This window comes from Ptychodera flava, chromosome 13 (assembly GCF_041260155.1).
Source record: "Ptychodera flava strain L36383 chromosome 13, AS_Pfla_20210202, whole genome shotgun sequence".
Classification (NCBI taxonomy): Eukaryota; Metazoa; Hemichordata; class Enteropneusta; family Ptychoderidae; genus Ptychodera; species Ptychodera flava.
In genome coordinates this window covers 25,849,706-25,870,711 of record NC_091940.1, presented here as the reverse complement: position 1 = coordinate 25,870,711, position 21,006 = coordinate 25,849,706, and the positions used below count along the sequence as shown (strand labels likewise).

General features: G+C 37.6%; 1 protein-coding gene across 1 annotated transcript; it reads right to left on the bottom strand.

Annotated features, from left to right (window-relative positions):
* Positions 1-414: 414 nt before the first annotated feature.
* On the bottom strand, positions 415-17,725 carry LOC139147976 (choline/ethanolaminephosphotransferase 1-like). Its single transcript, XM_070719234.1, has 10 exons — positions 17,498-17,725; positions 16,066-16,317; positions 15,377-15,524; positions 14,360-14,495; positions 11,190-11,274; positions 9,219-9,341; positions 8,483-8,638; positions 7,761-7,886; positions 3,710-6,373; positions 415-3,659 (listed from the first exon to the last, which is right to left on the bottom strand). Exons 1-9 carry the CDS (start codon positions 17,516-17,518, stop codon positions 6,260-6,262), a joined length of 1,161 nt encoding a protein of 386 aa, XP_070575335.1. The 5' UTR covers positions 17,519-17,725; the 3' UTR covers positions 415-3,659; positions 3,710-6,259.
* Between the last annotated feature and the right edge of the window lie 3,281 nt (positions 17,726-21,006).

The following is a 21,006-nucleotide window of genomic DNA, read 5'->3' as shown; positions in this document are numbered from 1 at the left end:
AGCCAGCATACATCTAAAAAGTTTTAACTTTCCAAGTCCCAGTGGTTCCCTATGCAGTTGGTGAGTGATTCCTATCTCTACTCTACACTGATAAGCCTGATCTGAAGGATTGGCTAAGACAGACTCCAAGTAAAGTCAAAGCAATACAAAAGCACTGGCAGTGTGCACACCAGCTTGCAAAGCGTACCTACACTAATCTAAACAGTAGAGCCAAGTTGAGTAGCAAACAAGAGCTTCTAATTGAGAACATCAAGTGGTATTTATTCTTTCCACTGGCAATGAAACAAAGACACACTGTAACGGTGTTTAGGAAAAATACTGAAGGCTGCATGATGTAAGGGCAATGTGATTGTTCCTTTGCAGGAACTAGATGTATACGACAGGTTAGGTCAAAAGAAGCATACACAAAGAACATTAATTTTAAATCCTTTATTAACTTTATGCACATCAATGAGTGTGACCAAAATTACTGGCAGCAAAGTTCAATGTAAAATGCTTAGGTATTACAACTGTAAAATTAGAATCAGTAAATACACTGTTGATAGCCCAAAGTGTTTCACATCCCAAGTTTTCAAATTTTATTTTTCCAAACTCCCTCACGGCCCTGTCATCACTACCTCAAAGCAGTGGATTCATAGATGGTGGTGCTTTTTCACTTTGGTACAGAGCACCCTCATTCATTCGTCTGACTTTCAACATCTTTCCCTACACATTTGACTGAAAATAATGATACAACATCAAAACCTCAAAATTGTTGCCATATGTGAAAGAGATCTGCGGTTGAGCTTGCATTACAGATACTGAACACCTGAAATCTTTTTTAATAATCTATATTTGATAATCTTATTGGTATAGCATTAGAACAAAAATATGACCAGAGCTCAAAGAACACATATCCTTGACCCATTGTGTGGCAAACCACTATGGTACTCTTAAAAAGAAAGGAAAAACAATACAGCGACACAGAGGGCTCTGCAATGACATCATACACAATATAGGAATCGATTGTCAGAAGAGCACTGCATAAAGAAAGGACTTTTACATTTGAGGCTCTATGTCTCTCTGGAATGCAACCAATAACTTTCCACTGCAAACTTTCTAGTCTACTGAAGAACACCATGAAATGATAATTTTATCGGTGGGATTGAGGATGAACGGACCAAGATGGTGTTATCATCTCAAAAAAGTTGAATTATTTGTAACCTACGCTACAAATCTGATCTATACCATTGTTAATTCTTTTCTTGCGTTGCGAGAAGGAAGCAACACTAGCATAGAATAGACAAGGATAATTACAAAACCAACTGTACATCTGATATTACTCATGATACAAAGCTGAACATATTGCAATCATGCTAATGGCACATCTTGGGCACAGCAGAAAAATTATGGCAAGATAACAAAACCTATTTCAAAACTCACTTCATACAGGTACAATTCTGCTTATTTAATAATAGAAGCCCTGGAGGAAAGTAGACGTCAGCCTCAAAGAGGGCTAGTCCTAGCTATGATTTCAGTAGAATTGATGAAAAATCATGGTATCACACCACAGTACAAACTGAGCGTCATTCAAACATTACATATATGGCAAGAAAAACTGATGTGTCAGAGGGCAAGCGAACATTTGTCTGATGTTAGAAGGGCAAAATAACCTTCTGCCTCGAAAGTACATTGTTTGGGCTGTGATGGTTTTATTTCACACCTCTTTCACATAATTTTCACTCAAAATGTTTAGGTTTATATGCAAATGACATTTACAGGCAATTAAACCTGTTAAAACTGAACCCTAAAGGGACTCAGAAAATTGTTCGGTTTGGAGAGGTGTTTGGTTTATAGAGGTCCTTTTACCATAGAGTTCTATTAGAATGGGACTTGGAAAAGGGTTCAGTTTAGACAGGTTTCCAGTTTAGACAGGGTTTGGTTTAGACAGGTTTCACTGTACTTTATTTCCATTAAAGTAAAAAAATAGAATGATTTTTTTCATCACAGCACAGGAATACAGTTTGATTTTTCTTGCATAATTTTTTCGTAAAACGCTGTATTAGCTGTTTCAATCATGTAATTTTACTACTATTTTTAAATCCTGAAGTTATTGAGTTGAAAATAATTCAGGTCAGTTTGAGTCAAATATGACTATGCGGCAAGCTACATTACCAACATGTTGCCCTTGAATCTTGCCGCACATGAGACATTCTATATTCAAGGCATGTAATATTACCCTTTGATGTTAACAAGTTCAGGGCAAAAGACATTTCATTGAAAATACACGTAAATAAACCATACAGAGTCTGCTACTAGAATCTTTTCAATCCTACGTTCAATTTCTAAGTCATCACAATAAAAAAGAAATCTGAGTAGTTATCTGCTATTTCAGAACACAATTTTTTGCCGCGCAAGTTGTCTCTTGAAAAACCATATATTACATTTGTTAAAAAAAGCTTGCCAGCAGCATAATGCATGCATTAATTGCTCTGAGTTTTTACATTTCTGTGAGTTGGAAAAAAACACATCTTCTTGAAGGCTTATAGCCAGCTCACTGTTGAAAAAGTCCAACCTTGTGCACAGAAAAATCACACTGTCACTGTTCAGTGAAAATCTACTCAGGAAAGGAACAATAACGTACATTTAAGTTTTCACGCACTGTACCTAAATGCCTTGTAAATGAGTCAAACCACACTATGAAAGCAAGTTTAAGCTGTAACTGGGCAACACCTGCTGTTTTGTACTTTTTGTCACATTTTTTGCTCAGCAACATAAGTTCCCTAAAATTAACGATATCATTAATACAATCCTACTGATATTAGCATCTACACTGATCTTGTCACGACAACAGTATACTTATCAAAATACATACTTTGCCTATTACTGTGATAATATGAGTAATTTAAGAGTCATAATTGATGAAAATCACCTTTTCAGAATACATACTTTGCCTATTACTGTGGTGATATTTTTAAGATTCACAATAGATGAAAATACATATCTTTTATTGTCGCCCCAGTCTTCTTCAAACGTTTGTCCAGTCTTCTTCTCGAAGTCATCCTCCAGAGCAGCGTTTCCATATTATCTTCTCCCAAGCAATACAACTTCAGAATGGATGAACTATTGTATTACAGTCATTTTTGGGAATTTGCTCCCCAACTAAAAATATCCTGGAGAAAATTTCCAAAACAAGTTTTCTTTGACAGTTCAAAAAAGCCATAAAGTCAAAATTCAAGTATTTTAAATAAAAATGTTTTTGTTTTATATTAATTGACATTATTCATACCCTAATTGATGGTAAAAAGTTGAGGATGAAAACTGATCACAATATTTCTCCCATATCTGTTAATGAAAATACAGAAATTTAGTACTTTCTGGGTAATGCTACACCTTGGACAATAAATAAAATACCGTCAATGACGCTGTACCTTCTCTAATGTGTGGCCAGGTCAGGTAATTGGTTGTTGGCATGGAGTTGTTGGTAAATAGTTGATGATGTAGGGGCATGAGGTGGGATATGGACCCAAAGAACCCAAAAGATGATTAAATACATCAATCAAAAAAATTCTAAGCTACTGTATAAACTGCCTAAAGATAGTTCAATGTGGAAAAAAGTTAAACAATTCAGAAATAAGAATTAACAGTCCAAAATAGTAATGACACACTTCCTTACTGACCTGATAAGAATTAACAGTCCAAAATAGTAATGACACACTTCCTTACTGACCTGAGTGCATGTGAAATACACAACCTGGCATCTGTAAATTAAATGTATACCAAGTGATCATTTCCAGTCACTTTTAACTGTTTTTAATGGATTTTCCAAAGAGTCCTGTGGAAATGATGAAAAACGCCTATCTGGTCTTGTGTTTGTATAACCTCATGGTGATAATTGTCATAGTATTGAAAAAAAATTGAAAGTGAAGAAATTACTTTTTTTAATAGGCATATTTTCCTTGAAATACATGACCGTGTAAAGAATATATGCTAAAAGTGTTTAAGAGTAAATTTCTTTTCAAAAAATAATTTAATTTGTGACCAAAGGATTTTTATTCTTTGAGTTTACAAATTCAAACATTGCAATTTGTTCAATCATCTTGTGCAGTGCAAAATTTATAAAATGACTGAAAAACAAAAAAAATTGGCAGAATTACAGTCTTTGTGATGTAAAATTATGGGTTGACATCACGATAACTGTTAATCTGTTTGAAGTACTGATATACTATAATTTAAAAAGAAAAATTCATGCAGAAACGGTAAAATATATTGTCAGCAATGTAGTGTTAATTTTGACTTACATCAAAATATGCCTTTGCTGGATACCAAATATATATGGCGAAATATCAGCCATGTTCAGCAAAATCCACACAACAGCATTGATCCTTTTCTAATTTGATTTGATTTGCTTATGTTATCCTTGTATGACAGTCAGTACAATATGGAACTTGAACACAACACAGTGAATAAGTATGCTGTAAATGAAATGGTGTGGCTGCATCCACATGCAGCAATAGGAGTGCCTTTGTCTCTCACCCCTCATTTCCAACCTGTCCCATCCCTGAAAAAATAGTTTGGTCTTATATTTATAATGTTAATAATTTCTGTATTTGTTAAAATGTGCACATCTCAAAAACTTTTGATCATAAACATTTTCATTGTTTTTATAGCTGACCTATCAGTTAAACTGTTTATTTTGAATATTTGCGCATTTTTCCTCAGTATTTGACATTTTCGGAATACCTTCTTATTCAGTTTGTCATTTTCTAAAAGTTTAAATGCTCCATTGTGTGGTCAAGCTTTCCACAAGCATCAAATGTGGTACTTCATATAGGAGGGTCTGCCTCTAGAGGGCGGGCATCATGAACACTCCTGTGTTTGTTGGTTAATTCCTCCACGTAAACTTCTGATTGTACTGTAAACATTGAACATGGCCGACGTCCGATTTTCCTGTCTAAAACTTTCACTCATTTTCGTTCATATGACTCTGAAACTCCAGGAAACGATTGGGAAGAAAGGGTTATCTTGAAATATTGAGGTACTCGCCGATATTTTGCAAAATTAAATGAGAAAAATGCAAGGAAAATGCCAACAGGCTTACACAATGACAGTTTTCAGATTCGGAGGCATATGATCATCTCTGCAGATTATGCAACAGGCCCAGATCACGTGAGGCCATGAGGGGATATCCACGCAACTCAGTACCAAACACTAGCGCTCACAGAGTGAGCAAACACAAAGTGAGTACCCCTAACGTCAGCTCAGTAGTCTGTAATAGATTGTAGTCAACTAAGAAACCTTGGAGAAAGGCTTAACACTGTGGCTATGCCGCTAAGTCCCTTTTGATTTTTGTCATAGCTCAAAATCGTTCTCCCACACCTCAACCTGAGCCATGAACACCCCCACCAGTTTATGATATGACCCATCACAATGGCATGCCGTCAACGGATCTTGACAGACGGAAGTCTTGACAGACGGAAGTTCTTGACAGCAGCATATTGGTTTTCAACTCTAATACCTTCTCTGTCTATAAATAGACACGAGAAGGTAAAAAATAAATAGCAGGTTGTCCAAAACACGGTTCTAACTGTGAGCACATGAAATTGAAGGTTATGAGTACACTGGTATTTCTGAACACACCCTCAGAATCCATTCTCTCATATCATTGTTAAAGTGTATAAGTACATCACAGTACTGGAGATATCCCACAATCCATCAGGAATTGAGCCCTCAGAGATTCAGTCAGTGAAACCTGTCATGTCTTTGTCATGTAGACAAATTATAGACATGCTTTATAAAATCCGAAAACATACTTTTAAGAACACCATTCTTACCGATTCCTGTTTACAATAATTTGAAAAACTACATTTCATTGAGAGGAAATAGTGTTTAAGTAATATTTTCCGATCACTACGTCCCAGGCAGAACTGAATAGCATACAGAAAACTTGGGAGACCAATTGCACTTGTTTATCAAACAAAGCAACATGATTTTCTCCAATGTCATGGATATGACAAATGAAATTAACACCAGCTTTTTCCTAAACAATGACCAATGCTAATATGTAAAACAGCAGCGTGTAATCTTCAAGGTTACGAATAAAAAAGCATTGTGGGTAATTTGTAGCACTGCATACATGTCTACATTTGCACAGACTTCAATTACTGGCTTGGATGTACTGTAAAACAGCTCGGTTAGTGCTTGAGGGAGCGACGATGAGCGACTACTCCCATCTCTTCTGATGGCCACATCTCTGATACATCTTTGATGACAAATGGATCTAGCCTTTTCTGTCAGCTCTGTGGGAAATTCTCAGCAATTCCACTCCAAGGAAGTCACTCATCTGTTTGACGACGACTCCGGAGTGAAAAGCCACATCAATACTGGAAATGATCTGGAGAAAAGAAAGAAGAATACATCAATATCAGAGTTATTATTACACATCTATCCTTGAGAACAATAGAATTTAGCATGTGCTAAAGAAGCCGTACGGAACGCCGTTCCATAACAAGTACGGTTTCAAGGCGCCCCATCCCCTGCAGCTGTATCTGCATGTTCACTGTTGAATGGTTGCAAGGGACTCATTGGATGAGTGCCAGAGCATGTCTTGTGCACGCTCTGTACGTACGTGTGCACACACACAATCCAGAACTTGCAGAAGCACGTCTGAGACAGCTTTCCACACTTGCGCTATATTAAAATCAGAAGAAAAATTGTTGACATTGCACGGAAATGGTCATTATTCTGTCCATTTGGCGCCCCAGTCATGAATGTAAGATGTATAGGTTATCGCGAAAATACCGCAAAGGATGCACTTGGACATTGGCACTGCACATCGCCCTCTGCTTTGCGAGCGATAGGCTGCGCCAATGTCCTCGGGCATCCTTTGCAGTATTTTCGTAATAACCTCATATCAGAGTTACTATATTTTAATAACAGGTCTTCAATTCAGGAATTGTACTTCGATGATCTCCAGTGTAAGAACTGCAATTAGGCCAAATGGAAAAAAATTGTGTTTCTGGTAAGATGCCTCTGAAAATTGGGTAGATAGGTCAGGAAATTTTTACTTTCATACTTTCATCTTTGCAGGTTGAGATCCATAACATATGGTAAAATTTAGGAAATTTACTCAAAACTTTTTTTAAATGCAAATGTCTAGGATTGGCAGGTTTTTTCTTGGGTAGGGTTGAGTTACTAGAAACACATTTTTATTAAATGTGGTCTTATCTCTTGAAAATCATCTCAACTTTGCTTTTTTTCCAAAATTTGTTTGAACTACCCCAATCATTCCCTAATGGATTTTTGACAGTAAATGATGTAAAGTGATTTGCATACATTTTTGGCAAAGACTAATGGTTAAATCTTTTGGCTGATGTGCAGTGTGCTCAGAAGGTTATATCAGATTGGTCGACTGTCACTGTTCACAGCAACTTAGGATGGTAAGATTAAGCCACCCAATTGGATAACAGCTTCGGAGACGCTGCACATCAGCCTGAATATTTTGGGCAATGAACTGACAACTGAATACATACATATGTGCCAATGTGGCTACTCACCACTTAAGAAAGATGGCTGTTCTGTTAATGTAGAGAGCCTCTTAGTAACTTGTAAAATGGTACGGAAATGCCACAGAGTGACAACTATAAGGAGTGATCACTCTATAAGGCTATCTACTATGACAGGTTTGGCTGTACATCATCTAGGCAATTAGTGAGTGGGTACTTTACAAAGCAACAATAGACCATCCTTTCATCGGAAAATAGCTGCATCATACGACTCACCAGACACATGTACAGGACAACAGCTTCATCGATCACGTTGTTCAGACACAAGTTGAGCAGCATCAGGACTGGCCAAATCAGCACACAGTCAAAGTACTCAATGTCGCTTTTAACCAGGAGAGCAATCTGAGAATAGGAAGAGAGTTTACAGTGTCAGAGGATGCTGGTCTGTATCGCTCAATTCCTATTTTTCTCATCAATAAATGTTCTATTGCTTGATTAAAGTAACATTTTCATGTGGAGAATAATTGGACCCCATGATGATAATGATGATTGCAATTGTTGGTTTGCTGAATACTACAAAAAGCTTTCCAGGTGCAATGTTTGCTTCTGCTGACAGAAATTCTGACAAATTATTCCCTTTTGTGCGTTTATGTATTGCTGCACTTAGTGGTCAGATCATTGGATATCTGATTTTTATTGTGAAAGTCAGAACACGGTTGTTATCTTAGGGCCAAATTTGCTACTCCTTTAAGTTTATCAATGATATCCAACAGCTTCATCAATAACTTTGGAAAAATATTTACTTTTGCATTTTCAGGACAGAACTGTGACTTCATTACAAATCAGCCTATTGGAACAGGCTACAAGTACCATGATGATAACATCATGATTCATTACACAAACTGGGGTGGGGGTAGGGGGTGATGGGGTGATGGAGGGTAGTGTTAGGGTGACATACAGAGACAAATCTACTGATGATGAAATGCCGGAAAACCTACCAGCTGCTTGTTGAGAACCTTTGTAGAAACTGTACCCAGCAGCAGTAAATAGAGGCCGGGCTTGGATTCCAACAAGGCATCATCTGACAATGTCCAGATCAGACCAGCCAACAGGGCGACTGGAAGCATGGCCAGCAGAGGTGACAACACAAATTGCTGAGAAGAAATAATTACAGAAAATCTTCAAAATGCACATGGTAAGCATTTTAAGTGTTTGTATAATCAAGTGATGTAAACTCTAACGGGAAAAGTTACAAACAAACGGTTTTATCCTCACAGATTGCTCTTAAGTATTGATTTCTGACATTTTACACATTTTGGACACATTTGATATGGTTTTTCATAAATTTTCATAAAATTGTATCTCTGTAACTATCTGAGCTAACATAACGAACATTGTACAGTAAATACTGGCATTAATATTATAAGCGGGCACACCTAGAGAAACAAAGAGATACTATTTACACTGTTATGTTTTGCTATCATCAGAAAAACACTGACAGGTGTTCATAAGGGTAAACACCAGCAGTGCCTCTTTACTCCTGCCCTAATGTTTGAAATGTTTCAACATTTCCTGTAGCAAGTCATCATCCACCCTGAAGTTTTGCCATGCATTCTTTTAGCATTCAGAATATCCATGAGTTAACTACCTTACACAAAAAACATACCATCATAATGATACCACTCAGGAATAAAGCAAGGGGATATCAAGGCAGTAAAGTCTGAAAGAACTCACCAGGGCCTTCTTTCCAAATCCTTCTGAAAGCAAGATGGAGAAGTACCGACTGCACGCAAATGCTGTAAAACAGAAATACACGCTGACAGCCAAAGCCTTCAGAGGTAAACCTAGCAATGGAACCTGGGTTTCAATGAAAAGAAAATAATTTAACATGATTTACGATGCTTACAATGATTCTAGGAGATGGCTTGAAAGTTTTATTTACATAATATTTGACTAGTGTACCTTCAAAGCTACACTGACAAGCTCTGATTCAAGCAAGCTGTCTTTGACACAGGGATTTTTTGTACTTGTCAAAAAAAATAAATTGTACTGTTCTGATAACATGATTTTCAAAAATAGGGTAGGTAGGTTGGCGGGAATTTTTTTCCAAAATATTTTTATTTTTAAATATACATTTTTCAGGGGTCCAGGGTGGTGGCCACAACATTTCTAGAAAATGCATCATACATATAAAAGAAAAAAAAGAACATAAACGACATCCTCGTTGAAGCAAAAATCAAATGCCGGGTAACGAACGCATGATTTTACGGGTTTGTTCTTTTCTTTTTTTTTACTTCCGTGATTACGTAGCTCTAAAAAGTTAAGGGTCGGCAGGTAAAAAATAGAGTAGGTTGGGTTATTGGAATAGTACAATTTTGTTTTGTTCGGCCTGAGTAGTTTGAGCCATGGAAATTTCTGGAAATTCTTGAATAGACTCAAGTTTAAAAGTTCAGAAATGTGACTTAAAGGACACACTCTGTCGCATCTATGTACGTTGTTATGTTCTGTCTGAGATTTTAAAAATCCTAGCTCTTTGCTTGTAAAAGAGATAAAATTTATTTGCTAAACCACAACTTCCTCAATATTCACTAAAACAGCCTAACAGGAAAATTAAAAACAAATATTCATAGTAGTAGACTTTGGAAGGTTGGCCCTCCCATCTGACTGTCATCAATTTACTCACGTGTCAGTCCAATTTTTGTCAGTATCTGATATCAAGCAGGCTTAAAACTCTACAAAAATCTCTAACGGGTTCAACTGCAGGCACTTGACAAGTAACAAATATGTGGGCAATCATTACATATGTGTAGGTCATAGAGCAAAGTACAAATCATGCAAAATTGTAATTTTTCCCTCAGTTGAGTGCTGTTGTCCTGATGGCGATGTGTACTGTATCATGAAATTGGTCATTGTCATATGGCTTATCAAGGGAAAAATCTTGTGAACCATAATTTTTTTAAAACATCGCTATTTAGTATGAAAACCAGTAGAAATATTGCACACAACAAACAAAATACTTAAGTCAGTCGCACCATAGCTTGGATACTATCTATGCCATGTTTATCTGGCCTAGAAAACAATTGATAACCAGTAGATTTTTCAACCTTTCAACGTCTGTACAGATTAACTTCTCTCAAGAAAGCCAAAGGGAGAAACCAAAATGGTGGTGAAAGGGTAGAGCATTCTGTAAAAAGCTGATAAATCTTTCTGTCCAGCCACAAAGGGTCACGTTGTCATTGAATTCTGCCTTTACCAGTAACCTTTATTTAAGCAATAATGTATCCCTTCCAGGCCCATATTGGAAGACAGCAAACTTTGCCTGGCATAATACAGTATACGAAGCATAGTAGAGTACATTATTGAGTGCGAAGTTTAGTTCAGTCAATTATCAGCATGGAGGGGTACATTATTGCTAGTAGATAACATCTGGGGCTATAATGCTAGATAACTGGATACATTATCAGTAGTAATCTAAGGGTATGATGTCACAAAATTCACTGGTATTGACAAAGCTGTAATATAATTAACAACAATGTTACTGTCAATGTCTCTGTGGCCTTGACACAGAAGTTCTGAATTGCAATGCCGTTGTGGAAAAATCTTCTAATTGAGACTGTGTTTGTGTCTGTTTCTTTACAGCTTCCACTGACACAAATAAAAGTCAGTGCATGATTGTGTTTGCAATTTTCAGAAGCTCAGGCCTACCTTTGTATCATAGACATCAGCACCAAACAGGCCAGGCAACAGAAAGATTAACATGGTGTACACTTCGATCTCCACATGGTCAAAGCTGAAAGCAAAATCCCAAAGTGATCTCAGACATTGTACTAAAAATAACAAAGATCTACCTTCTGTATAGCCAGCTAGCTTCTTTTGTATTCTGTTTTCAGTGTTCAACATATTTACCAAATCTGCCCAACTTTTCCCTCCATTTCTACAATCACTCATCACACATCACACGGCAAACACTCAGCCATACAGTCATAATTCGAATCACAACTTAACCCATGCCATCTCCTATGGGGCACTGTGCCATAACGTTCGTACGAAAAGCCCCCTTGTGATTTCCCAAAAATTGGTTGACAACACTGCCTCCTCCCTCCCCAGCCCTGCTCCAAGCAAAATGTCAGAAATATCAGTGTACAAGAAGGCATTTTGATGGAGAAATTTCAAAAGCTAATTATGTATGATGTACAATTTTAATCAGCCAAGACTGGCTATACAGAGAAGTACAAGCTGTAACAAGAAAGCAACTGCTAGTCCAGATGTTAATTTGTGAAGACTGGGTTTATTATCCATGTCAATGTTGTGTCAAATTAATGAGTGGAAAAAAGAGATCTCACATTCCAACACAAAACACTTAACACTTAAACAAATGCCTTGGGATTTAAAACGACTTTTAGGAAGGAGGATATTACTCTGCTTTTGGGAATAAAATCAACTTTGGGGACCCTATCCTGCAGCAATCTATCTCTCTCATGAGGACTTGGCGCACACACACAAAGTCAATATTGTAAAAACCTGCAGTTTTTTTCCACTTTTCACACCGTCTAATCTTTGCAGGAGGTCACACACAGTTCTGTGAGTACTTAAATTGCCATCAAGCCTAGCCTGCGGTGAGAATACCATTAACTCATCTCTCCTGGTGAGAGGTTGTGTAGGCTACGTTCATGTACTGTCCTGAAGCAAAGTAGGAAAAGTTTACACGTCGTCCATGACTCAGAGCCAACAGATGGAGTCATGAATGTATCTAAATTTTTTCTTTTCCATCTTCGTCTTTTGGACATGTCAATCCACAAACAAATCAACAAAACATATGCATGTATACACCATGCTACATTTAAGATGAGAGAAAATACGGTGATCTGGCAAAGTATCAGATGAGTAAGTTTAAGGCTTGTAATTTGACATGGCGAAAACTAAAGTATATCTGATGCTGGTACATAGACCATAAGCAAGGAAGTCAAAGTAAGTTGTAGATGACTAATCAATAATCAGTGAGGTATAAAAGAACTAAAGGCAAAAATGCATAGTTTGGAGGTTTGTACCTTTGTTTCATAATTTTTCTACCCATCTTAAATGTGACATGCCAACAACTCAAGTATGTCTGATGCTGGTGCACAGAAGTCATAGTAAGTTGTGGATGACTGACTGGTAACTTTTTAATTTCTAATTCAATTCTTTATGAATTTGTCAGTTACATGCATGTCTTCTAAACCTACATCACTGACGAGAAGTGCAACATGGATAAGATTACCAACACATGACTCCCATGCCTGAACAAAATTTCAAGAAAACTATTCAATGAACAGTCGCTGTCGCCTTGAAGTCTACACATTGCCTAGAAGACAAACATGACTTTTCTTTTTGAAATGGGACAAACACTGCAGCAGTCTGAATCCTGTTAAGCAAGACTATGTGTCCTGGAAAAATTTCAGATATCTGTTGGAAAGTATAGCTGCATGTGCCTGAAATCAAAGGAAAAGCCATTAAACTTTCCAGAACCAAACCTGTGGACTCTGAGATCTTCAAGACACAGCTTCCCAGTTGACCTTTTGGTGATCAAAAAATTGGTCAGGCAGTTTTCTGCTTGTACATACATGTAATTCACACAGTATAAAATGGCACATTGATGATTTCAGGAAAGTCAATTCTTCTGAATCAATAGTTTTGTGTTACTGACTATCAATCAACTTATCAATATCAGTGCAAACTTGAAGCGACACAGAACTTTATCCTCTAAATATTTTCTGGATGTCTGATGAACCCAAAATGCGACAGGAGCATGTTACTTTAACTTGTTTATTTCTCTTCTATACTATAAGACTGTTCTGGACTCTGTTGCAACAGCACCTGATGAGCAACTAGTTGATCTGAAAAGGTTAAGTACAAAGAACCCTACAGGAAAATAATGACGCAATATACTGCAGGCAATCTTTCCATGGTGGACCTCCAGATATACATGTACTGTGCATGTCAGCTATAGTGTAACAAGTTCATTCAAGATCTCAAGAGAGCCATAGAGCACATGAGTACGCACAGACAACCAATCACTTGAATACTTGAGAGAGAAATATCAATTATTAAAAATAAAAGATATGAACATGCACTGTAGTCTTAGAATGTTCTCAGCGAGTGATGTTTCAGGGAAAAGTTGATATTCTTTGTCAGTCGGTGATAATGTAAGAAGGTATCACAATTGGAAGAATGCATACACACACACAGTCAAACGTAAGACAGACAGACATCGCTGTGACATATGCTCATGTGTGTGAACACGTGAGCTAAAAATGTCAGCGTTAGTGATAACCGAGAGTGGTGGAGTGAGAAATATGTACAAATGCACAGATACTGTATCACACATACACACACATTCATATCTACAGATCTTGCAGGCCAAAACAAGGATTGGACAACCTCTGAGGGGTAGATAAAAAAGTTGTCTGTATGCACATAATGACACGATAAAATATGATTGAAACCTGAAATGGACATAAGACATATTCACTTCAACATTTCTTGCTGGCAACACCGTAATGGTTCTACTCTGGAATAACATTGGCGTGTTGTGTTCTGCGGACCCAGTACACCTAACGAATCAATCACATGATGGCAGTACAAATGCATATGGAAATACACATACTTGTATGCACGTTTGTATACATGGGTTTGTTTATACCCCCCAATTAGAATTCTGGGTTTTACCCATTCTATGTTGGTAGATGATCATGAGAGTAAAATGCACATGAAGAAACAACATGATCATCATGATTGTAAAGTTTTCATGAGAAAAAATTGATACAAAACACTTCAGCAAACTTTGGGGAAAATTGAGAAAGACTGAAAGTTCAAACGCTGATGATAGATAAACTTACAGGCCAAATTCTCTGACTCCGGTCACACAGTTCTGCCATCGTGCACAAAACTGTTCAAAGATACCATACATGGGAACAATGACGTACATCAGAGATCCAAGCTGCAGGGTCAGACATGCTGCAATGGTGGCTGTAACTATAAAGATACGGAAGATCAGTCAAAAATTTGCAATTAATGGAAGCATCACATGTCCCTACGTATATCCTGCCATGATGAACCAAGGCAAATAAATTTCTCTTTGTAATTGTGCATGTTGGCAAATAAAATATCATGAACCACCACTCCAATGGCAACCTTATCATTTTGCTTGAAGACAATGAGCTGATAAATTTCAGCAATGCCCCGCCATTTCAAAGTTTCCTTTTGTATATGAGAGAAGTTCCTACGGTAGAGCAGAATTCAGTCAACATTTTCTTACACCCTGACAGTTTGTTTGCCAGAGTTCAGTCAGGCCACTTTACCTTCACACAGGCATGCCAGACATCCTTTCTGTCTTTTGGTGCATCAGGGATAGTTGACCTGGTGACTTTCAGCACACACACTCTATCTAAATTATATATAGAATTAGTTCAAATTGTGTGAGGCAGCTACTAATTGTCTCCATTAATTTTTATTTCTGTTTTACAACAAAGAAAAATAACTGTCTATCAAACATCTTTTCATTAAAATGATATACATTTCTGAAGTGTATTTAAGTGTATCAGTCATTACATCTTTCCTGCAGAAGCTGACATAAACCATGACAGATCTAACTGTTACACAGAATGACTGACTGAACCCTATACATGGTTTACTATCTATTCATGAGCCTTTTACCTCCATCTCACCGCAAAGATCAGGTCAAAAGCAATGATGGGCTGCACCCATGCTCCATCTGGTGACACAAGTAGCTTTATTCACAAGGTTGACTTGATAGTAACCCTTGGCAGGGGATATTTATCGGCACCGGCTAGAAATTTTAACCCTTGGTAAAGGCTATGAGCTGGTAGTACAGTTGCTGCATGAATTAGACTTACTCATGGAAAAGGTGTCACAGCCATGGTCCATAAGTTCACCGAGGGCTGATCCTGTGTTTGTCCTCCTCGCTTGTTTTCCATCAATGCCATCCAAACTCTGAAATGTGAAATATGCAGCAAAGCAGGCAAGATAGACCCAGCCAGGAGCCTGAAAAAAGAACATAACTTTTTTCCTTTATTCAAATATCATTTTTCACCATTATTTTTATTATGCTATATGAAACAACAGATTTACAGCCTTATTAAACAACAACGGCTGACAGAATCTGTAAGCACAAAAATATCCTCAGCTTTCCTTGCAGATTTTGTCTACATTCTGTTGATGCAATGCTTCTTCCCATAAAGGAGGCAAGATGAAATGTCTATTTGTTTGAAATGTCATTTGTGTACGTTCATTGTTGGCAACACAGTTTGTCTGTTTTCTTCTTACTCACTCCACTCCGTGGCGCTGTGTGTGTGTTTGTTTTAAGCCTTTCACCCCCAGTTCCCTGTATACAGGTCCAACTTTACCATAGAAAACAATGGATTTGGGACAAACCATGGTGGTGTTTGTTTTAAGGGGAACCTTGTTCGAATAGGTGGGGATTCGTGCAATCGCACACGCTAGAGAAAACACTGCAGTGCAAGTTGTACTACAAGAAAAAAAATGCCATACAATCAACTGAAGGAGTCAAAGTCATTACAATTACCTGCTCTTTCCCTGTAGGGCAATAGTAAATCATTACAGACACAATGAAAATGTTCAACATCAAGCCCATGAGTGTCATCACATTGGGGGCTAACCAAAGAGGAACCTGTTTCACCAGCCAATCCCAGTATCGAGCCAGTATCATTCTCTCTGTAAGCGTTGGTCGGGCACCATGGTATTTGTATTCTTCCAGGTGCTTAAGCTGGGTTGAACTCAGTATCTGGAACATCCTTGCAAAGGTCACTTCAGGTATCTGAGGATGTATGAGAAAGAATATCTGAGTTTTGTCTCTGTCTCCGGAGTATAAAGTTTCAAGCTACAATTTCTTTTCAACCTCTGTTGTAAAAGGTCAAAGTCTGTCGAGTGCTGTTGAACATTCTTATAATCCTTATAAATGTAGTAATGGCTAGAAAAGTTGTCTTTATATTTTTAAGTTTGCCATTCCCTGTGTTGAAATTTGTGGAAATTAATGTGACTTACAGATGCCAGATTTGACCCTGACACCTTCCTACTACAAATACTTGATTTAGCTCATTTTCAAGATGGTGTGCAACTTCCTAGCTGCAATGATTGTAGCTATGGCCTTTCCTGTCGTGTTGGCCATTGGCCAACGCTAAACAACCAACACGACAGAAAAAGCCGACGCACATACAGGCCGTGGGCTGCAATTATTGCAGCTAGTATGTAGTAACTTTCCAGACTATATGTATGCCTTCCTCCGGGGTGTGGGGGGAGGGGGAGAGAGAGAGAGAGAGAGAGAGAGAGAGAGAGAGAGAGAGAGAGAGAGAGAGAGAGAGAGGAGAGAGAGAGCTACACAGACACCCAGACAGATACATACTGTATGGTCATATACATCCTAAACAAGGTTCCTCTATGGGACCATGTCCTAACAGATGCATGCTAGGACACAGGGAAGCCAATGATTTTTGCAGAACAGTATTATAATTACATTTTTTTAAATATCACAAGGACATGAGGTGTGAAAATCCATAGATGCAATAGGTCTTTCTACAACGTCTCAGAGACTTGCTGCGGATCCGTTGCCCTACCACTCCCTTTGCTGGTTGTGTTAGGGAGTGCCACTCCCCCACACAACCAGCAAAGGGAGTGGTAGGTAGGGCTACGGATCCGCAGCAATTCAGAGACAAACTACATGTACAGTTGTGCCAGGACGATTTATGAGCGAGTCTTCTTTAATACGCCCGCGGATACGGTCGTATGTCTGTGAGAATCTGTCTGTTGGTACGAAATTTGGAAACAAACTGTATGAACATAATAAATGATTATTTTTGGAATTTAAATTTGCGCATAAACTTGTTGCAATCGGCAGGCATATATATATATTTATTCATTAGCCGTGTTCACAATAATGACATTGGCTCAGAAAGAAAGAGAGTTGGCATTTTCTTCCGGTTGGCACACGCACGACTCACCAAGTCACCAGCTCTGCACATCCAACACAAATTTCGAAATGTGGGATATCGTTCTACAACGATTGGTTTCAGTAACACAACTTCAGTCTTCTCTCTCGGTTTTAACTTTAAGCGCAGTTCAGTTGCAGAATTTCCAACTCACACACAACAAAACAACCACGAAACAATTTCAAGATGCGTTGCAACATTTGTCCGATATTTCCAACAACGTAGTTGTCTGAACTCTGCACCTCATTCATCTTGTGTGAAATGTGGCGGAAGTGTAAACCATTTATGTGTAGGTTGGATAATCACATGGTAAGTATGTGCAGGGAGGCTGTTAACATTCGCAAATCGTTATGAAACTTGTAATTCTGAATAAATAAACGACAGAATATATCAAATTGTGATAAAATATGTTCATACGATGACATATTGATTGTTCTTCATGTGTGCGTGGAATGAGCCCACCTACAAAAAATGCCTTTTACATGTGATGACGTTGCCTTAACTTTAAAGTAGCCAATCAAATCACTCCTAACGGCCACGCTTCACATGTCACGTTCGTGACTTCTCAGAATCTCGTGTTCTGCGATATTGACGAATTTCGCCACTTAAGGTATACAGTCACCTTTTCCAATTTTGCCACAGAAGAGAAAATCTAACCAATCACAGATTTTAAGCGGGTGGCCGCTTTTTAAAAACAGCGCCCCCACGTGGGCATTTTGAATACCAATGCATGCCCCTTTGACATAAATACTAATAGGCATATTTAGATTACAGGTGACTGTATTAACCATAGACCCTCGAGAAATTTCTCGAGGGTCAATGATTAAGCTTATTTATTTGGTTGACCAGTTGATATCGGGGAGGGTTATGTTTTGGTTGTGTATCATATATTTTAAAGTGTTAGATACTTTATCTAGTTTTGTCTATTTGTATATTTTTAATGCATGGATTCGCGCTATTCATAGCAGAAAATATCAACATTTCAGGTCCCTTTGTGGTGGTGGAAACGTGAACAAGTGAAGGATACCATGCGGTGCACTGTAAAATCTGAACAGTAAGAACATAATTCCTGCTGCATATAAACATTCTTCTTTTGACATTTTGTTAATTTATGTAGCAATATGAATCTGCTGCTAATTAAACTTTGTTAATACAGCTCAAGGAAGGACTGAATGAATGTAGATGCATGGGAGGTAATCACCCACCAAGTGGGCGATTACATCCAATTATGAAACCGTTTTATATTCATAATATTTATATTATTAACTGTTATGTTAATATGTTTATTAGGTTATACCTATCAAACCTGTGTCTTGTACATGGTTTCCTTCCTTACGGTCTTTGATGTTGAATTCTCCACTGGCAGTATCTAGTCACTTTCGGTGGAAAAAATATCTGTACAAAAATCGAAGAAAAGAACTGCACAATACACAAAATGTAGCCACTGATCTTCATTTTTATTGTCTTTTGGCATAAATGGTTCTGACTTGGTGCAGTATATGTACAAATAAGTGGTTGTCTACTTTGTGCAGTGTATTGGCTGGCAAGTTCTGGGAAAAATAACTTTTTGGAGGTTGGACATATTTCTTTTTATAGTGGTTTAACCTATTCCTATGTCTTTCTGATGAAATTTAATAAAATGGATATCCATGTGTATTGATATTCAGTATAGACTTGCTCCAAGTCTGTTGGCATATAACATATTGAAACATATAATATATTGAAGGACTAAACATCAGCAGACCTCGCACTAATGGTAGGCTATTGCGTAGATGGTGGGGTGAACGCGTTGGCCAGCCAGTAACTCGGGTGGGGTCTATATTTAGTACTGAGTGACTGGACAGAAAATACTGGATTTACACTGTACAATGAATAACACAACTCAACATTGTTCTAGATAGTATGTTTCTATTTATTCATCAGGTAAGGCAAACAAAGACACCAGCATATATGCACATCCTTACTACGAGGATTGGGTATGTTGTTTAGCCCCTAAAAAGCCAGGCGCCACATGCAGCATAATGTGCTATCCTAATTAACCTACAGCATTCTGATAGAAGTTTTTCCTTCCTAGAAAAACACTGGGTGATAGAGGCAAGCATTGTGAAAAGTTAATGAATATAAAGTGGTCTTTGATATTGCCTGTGCGCTGGTGTAAATAGATGTTCTGTACAAATTTTTGGTGATGTGCACACATGAAACTGTGGCAGTTCCTCCCTGTTCTATGTTCATCAAATATGAGGTTGAAGAAAATATTCAAAAATATCTCACAATAACAGTTGACTATAGCTTCTATGTTACACTACACTTACAGCTATTCTGTGCCCTTCGGAATGAAGAAAAAAAGCTTAGAATGTGACCATCTTTGTAAAGATAAGTTGTATTCACAAATGTTTGATCAAAACCCTTGTATGCATAACAGATATGCATGCTGACATTTGCAACAAAACTATGAGGTTACCCTTGGCTTTGACACTCAATGTCTTCATAAAATTGTGTGATGAGAAAAAAGACGTGACCACATACCACTATAAAATTCACTCACCTACATGTTTATTTGATATTATTTACTTTAATATCGAATTTTTGGTCACCAACTGGTTTTCATGCCAGCTTCATTGCAAAACATCTCTTTCAACTCCCTGTTTTTATCAAAAAGTATTGAACACAGCATCATGATTGGGACGAGGACAGTGAGATTATTTTGATGATTGTTTTGTGTGATAAATGTAATACATGATATCAGAAAAATTATGGTAAAAAAAGAAGGTACAAAAAAAGGCATACAGCCATGAAATCAGTTTTTGTCGCAGACTCTGACAAAATATGATACAGATACATGTATGTAACTATATTGCTGTGACTGTAGCCACTAAGACAAGCATACCGGAACAATCATACAGTAATTGAAATAGTCTATTTTACAATGCTGAGAACGCCACTTTGAACAATAAAAAATACATCTTGAACACTCGCATTGACCAGTGACTTGAGATTTCATCAAGTGCACAAACAATTAATAGACATTCTTGCCATGATGCTTTCTAATCAATAGAATTGTACCACAATGACCATCACTACATAAAAGCAGATATGTGCCTGTTCAAATAAAGAGTGGGTTTAAATAGGTACACGTTCATGTCATCTTGTAATGCCAGATTTTCTCAGACCCTTCGTTGAGTCAATCCTTTATTCGAATGTACATTACTTTTCAACATTAATCAAGCAGAGAAAGACATCCTGTGGGGTTCAGATAGGCATCAAAAAGTATAAAGATATGGATGAAAGTTCGCACTCATTAGATGTTTGTTTATTTGCTTATGCTACAGGGATTAAGCCAGAGAATGACTGTAAATGCAGTCTACATTCAAATATTGATTTTGCGAAACCACTCTTGGGTCAGGGTTAACTGTTGGTTAGGAAATATGCAGTAGTTCTGCCTAATTCACTGTTTGCTACATGTTCCTGGAGTTCACTGAACCATAATTTGGACCCAGCACAGACGAACCATTTCCTTTATA

What these genes read in the sequence shown, in the direction of transcription:
- LOC139147976 (XM_070719234.1), bottom strand. Translation starts at nt 17,518, where the DNA reads ATGTGCAGAGCTGGTGACTTG. An exon ending in GGAGTCAGAGAATTTGGCCT is followed by an intron (nt 11,275 to 14,359) that starts GTAAGTTTATCT and finishes TTTTGCTTTCAG; the next exon opens with CTTTGACCATGTGGAGATCG. An exon ending in AGGTTCTCAACAAGCAGCTG is followed by an intron (nt 7,887 to 8,482) that starts GTAGGTTTTCCG and finishes TCCTATTCTCAG; the next exon opens with ATTGCTCTCCTGGTTAAAAG.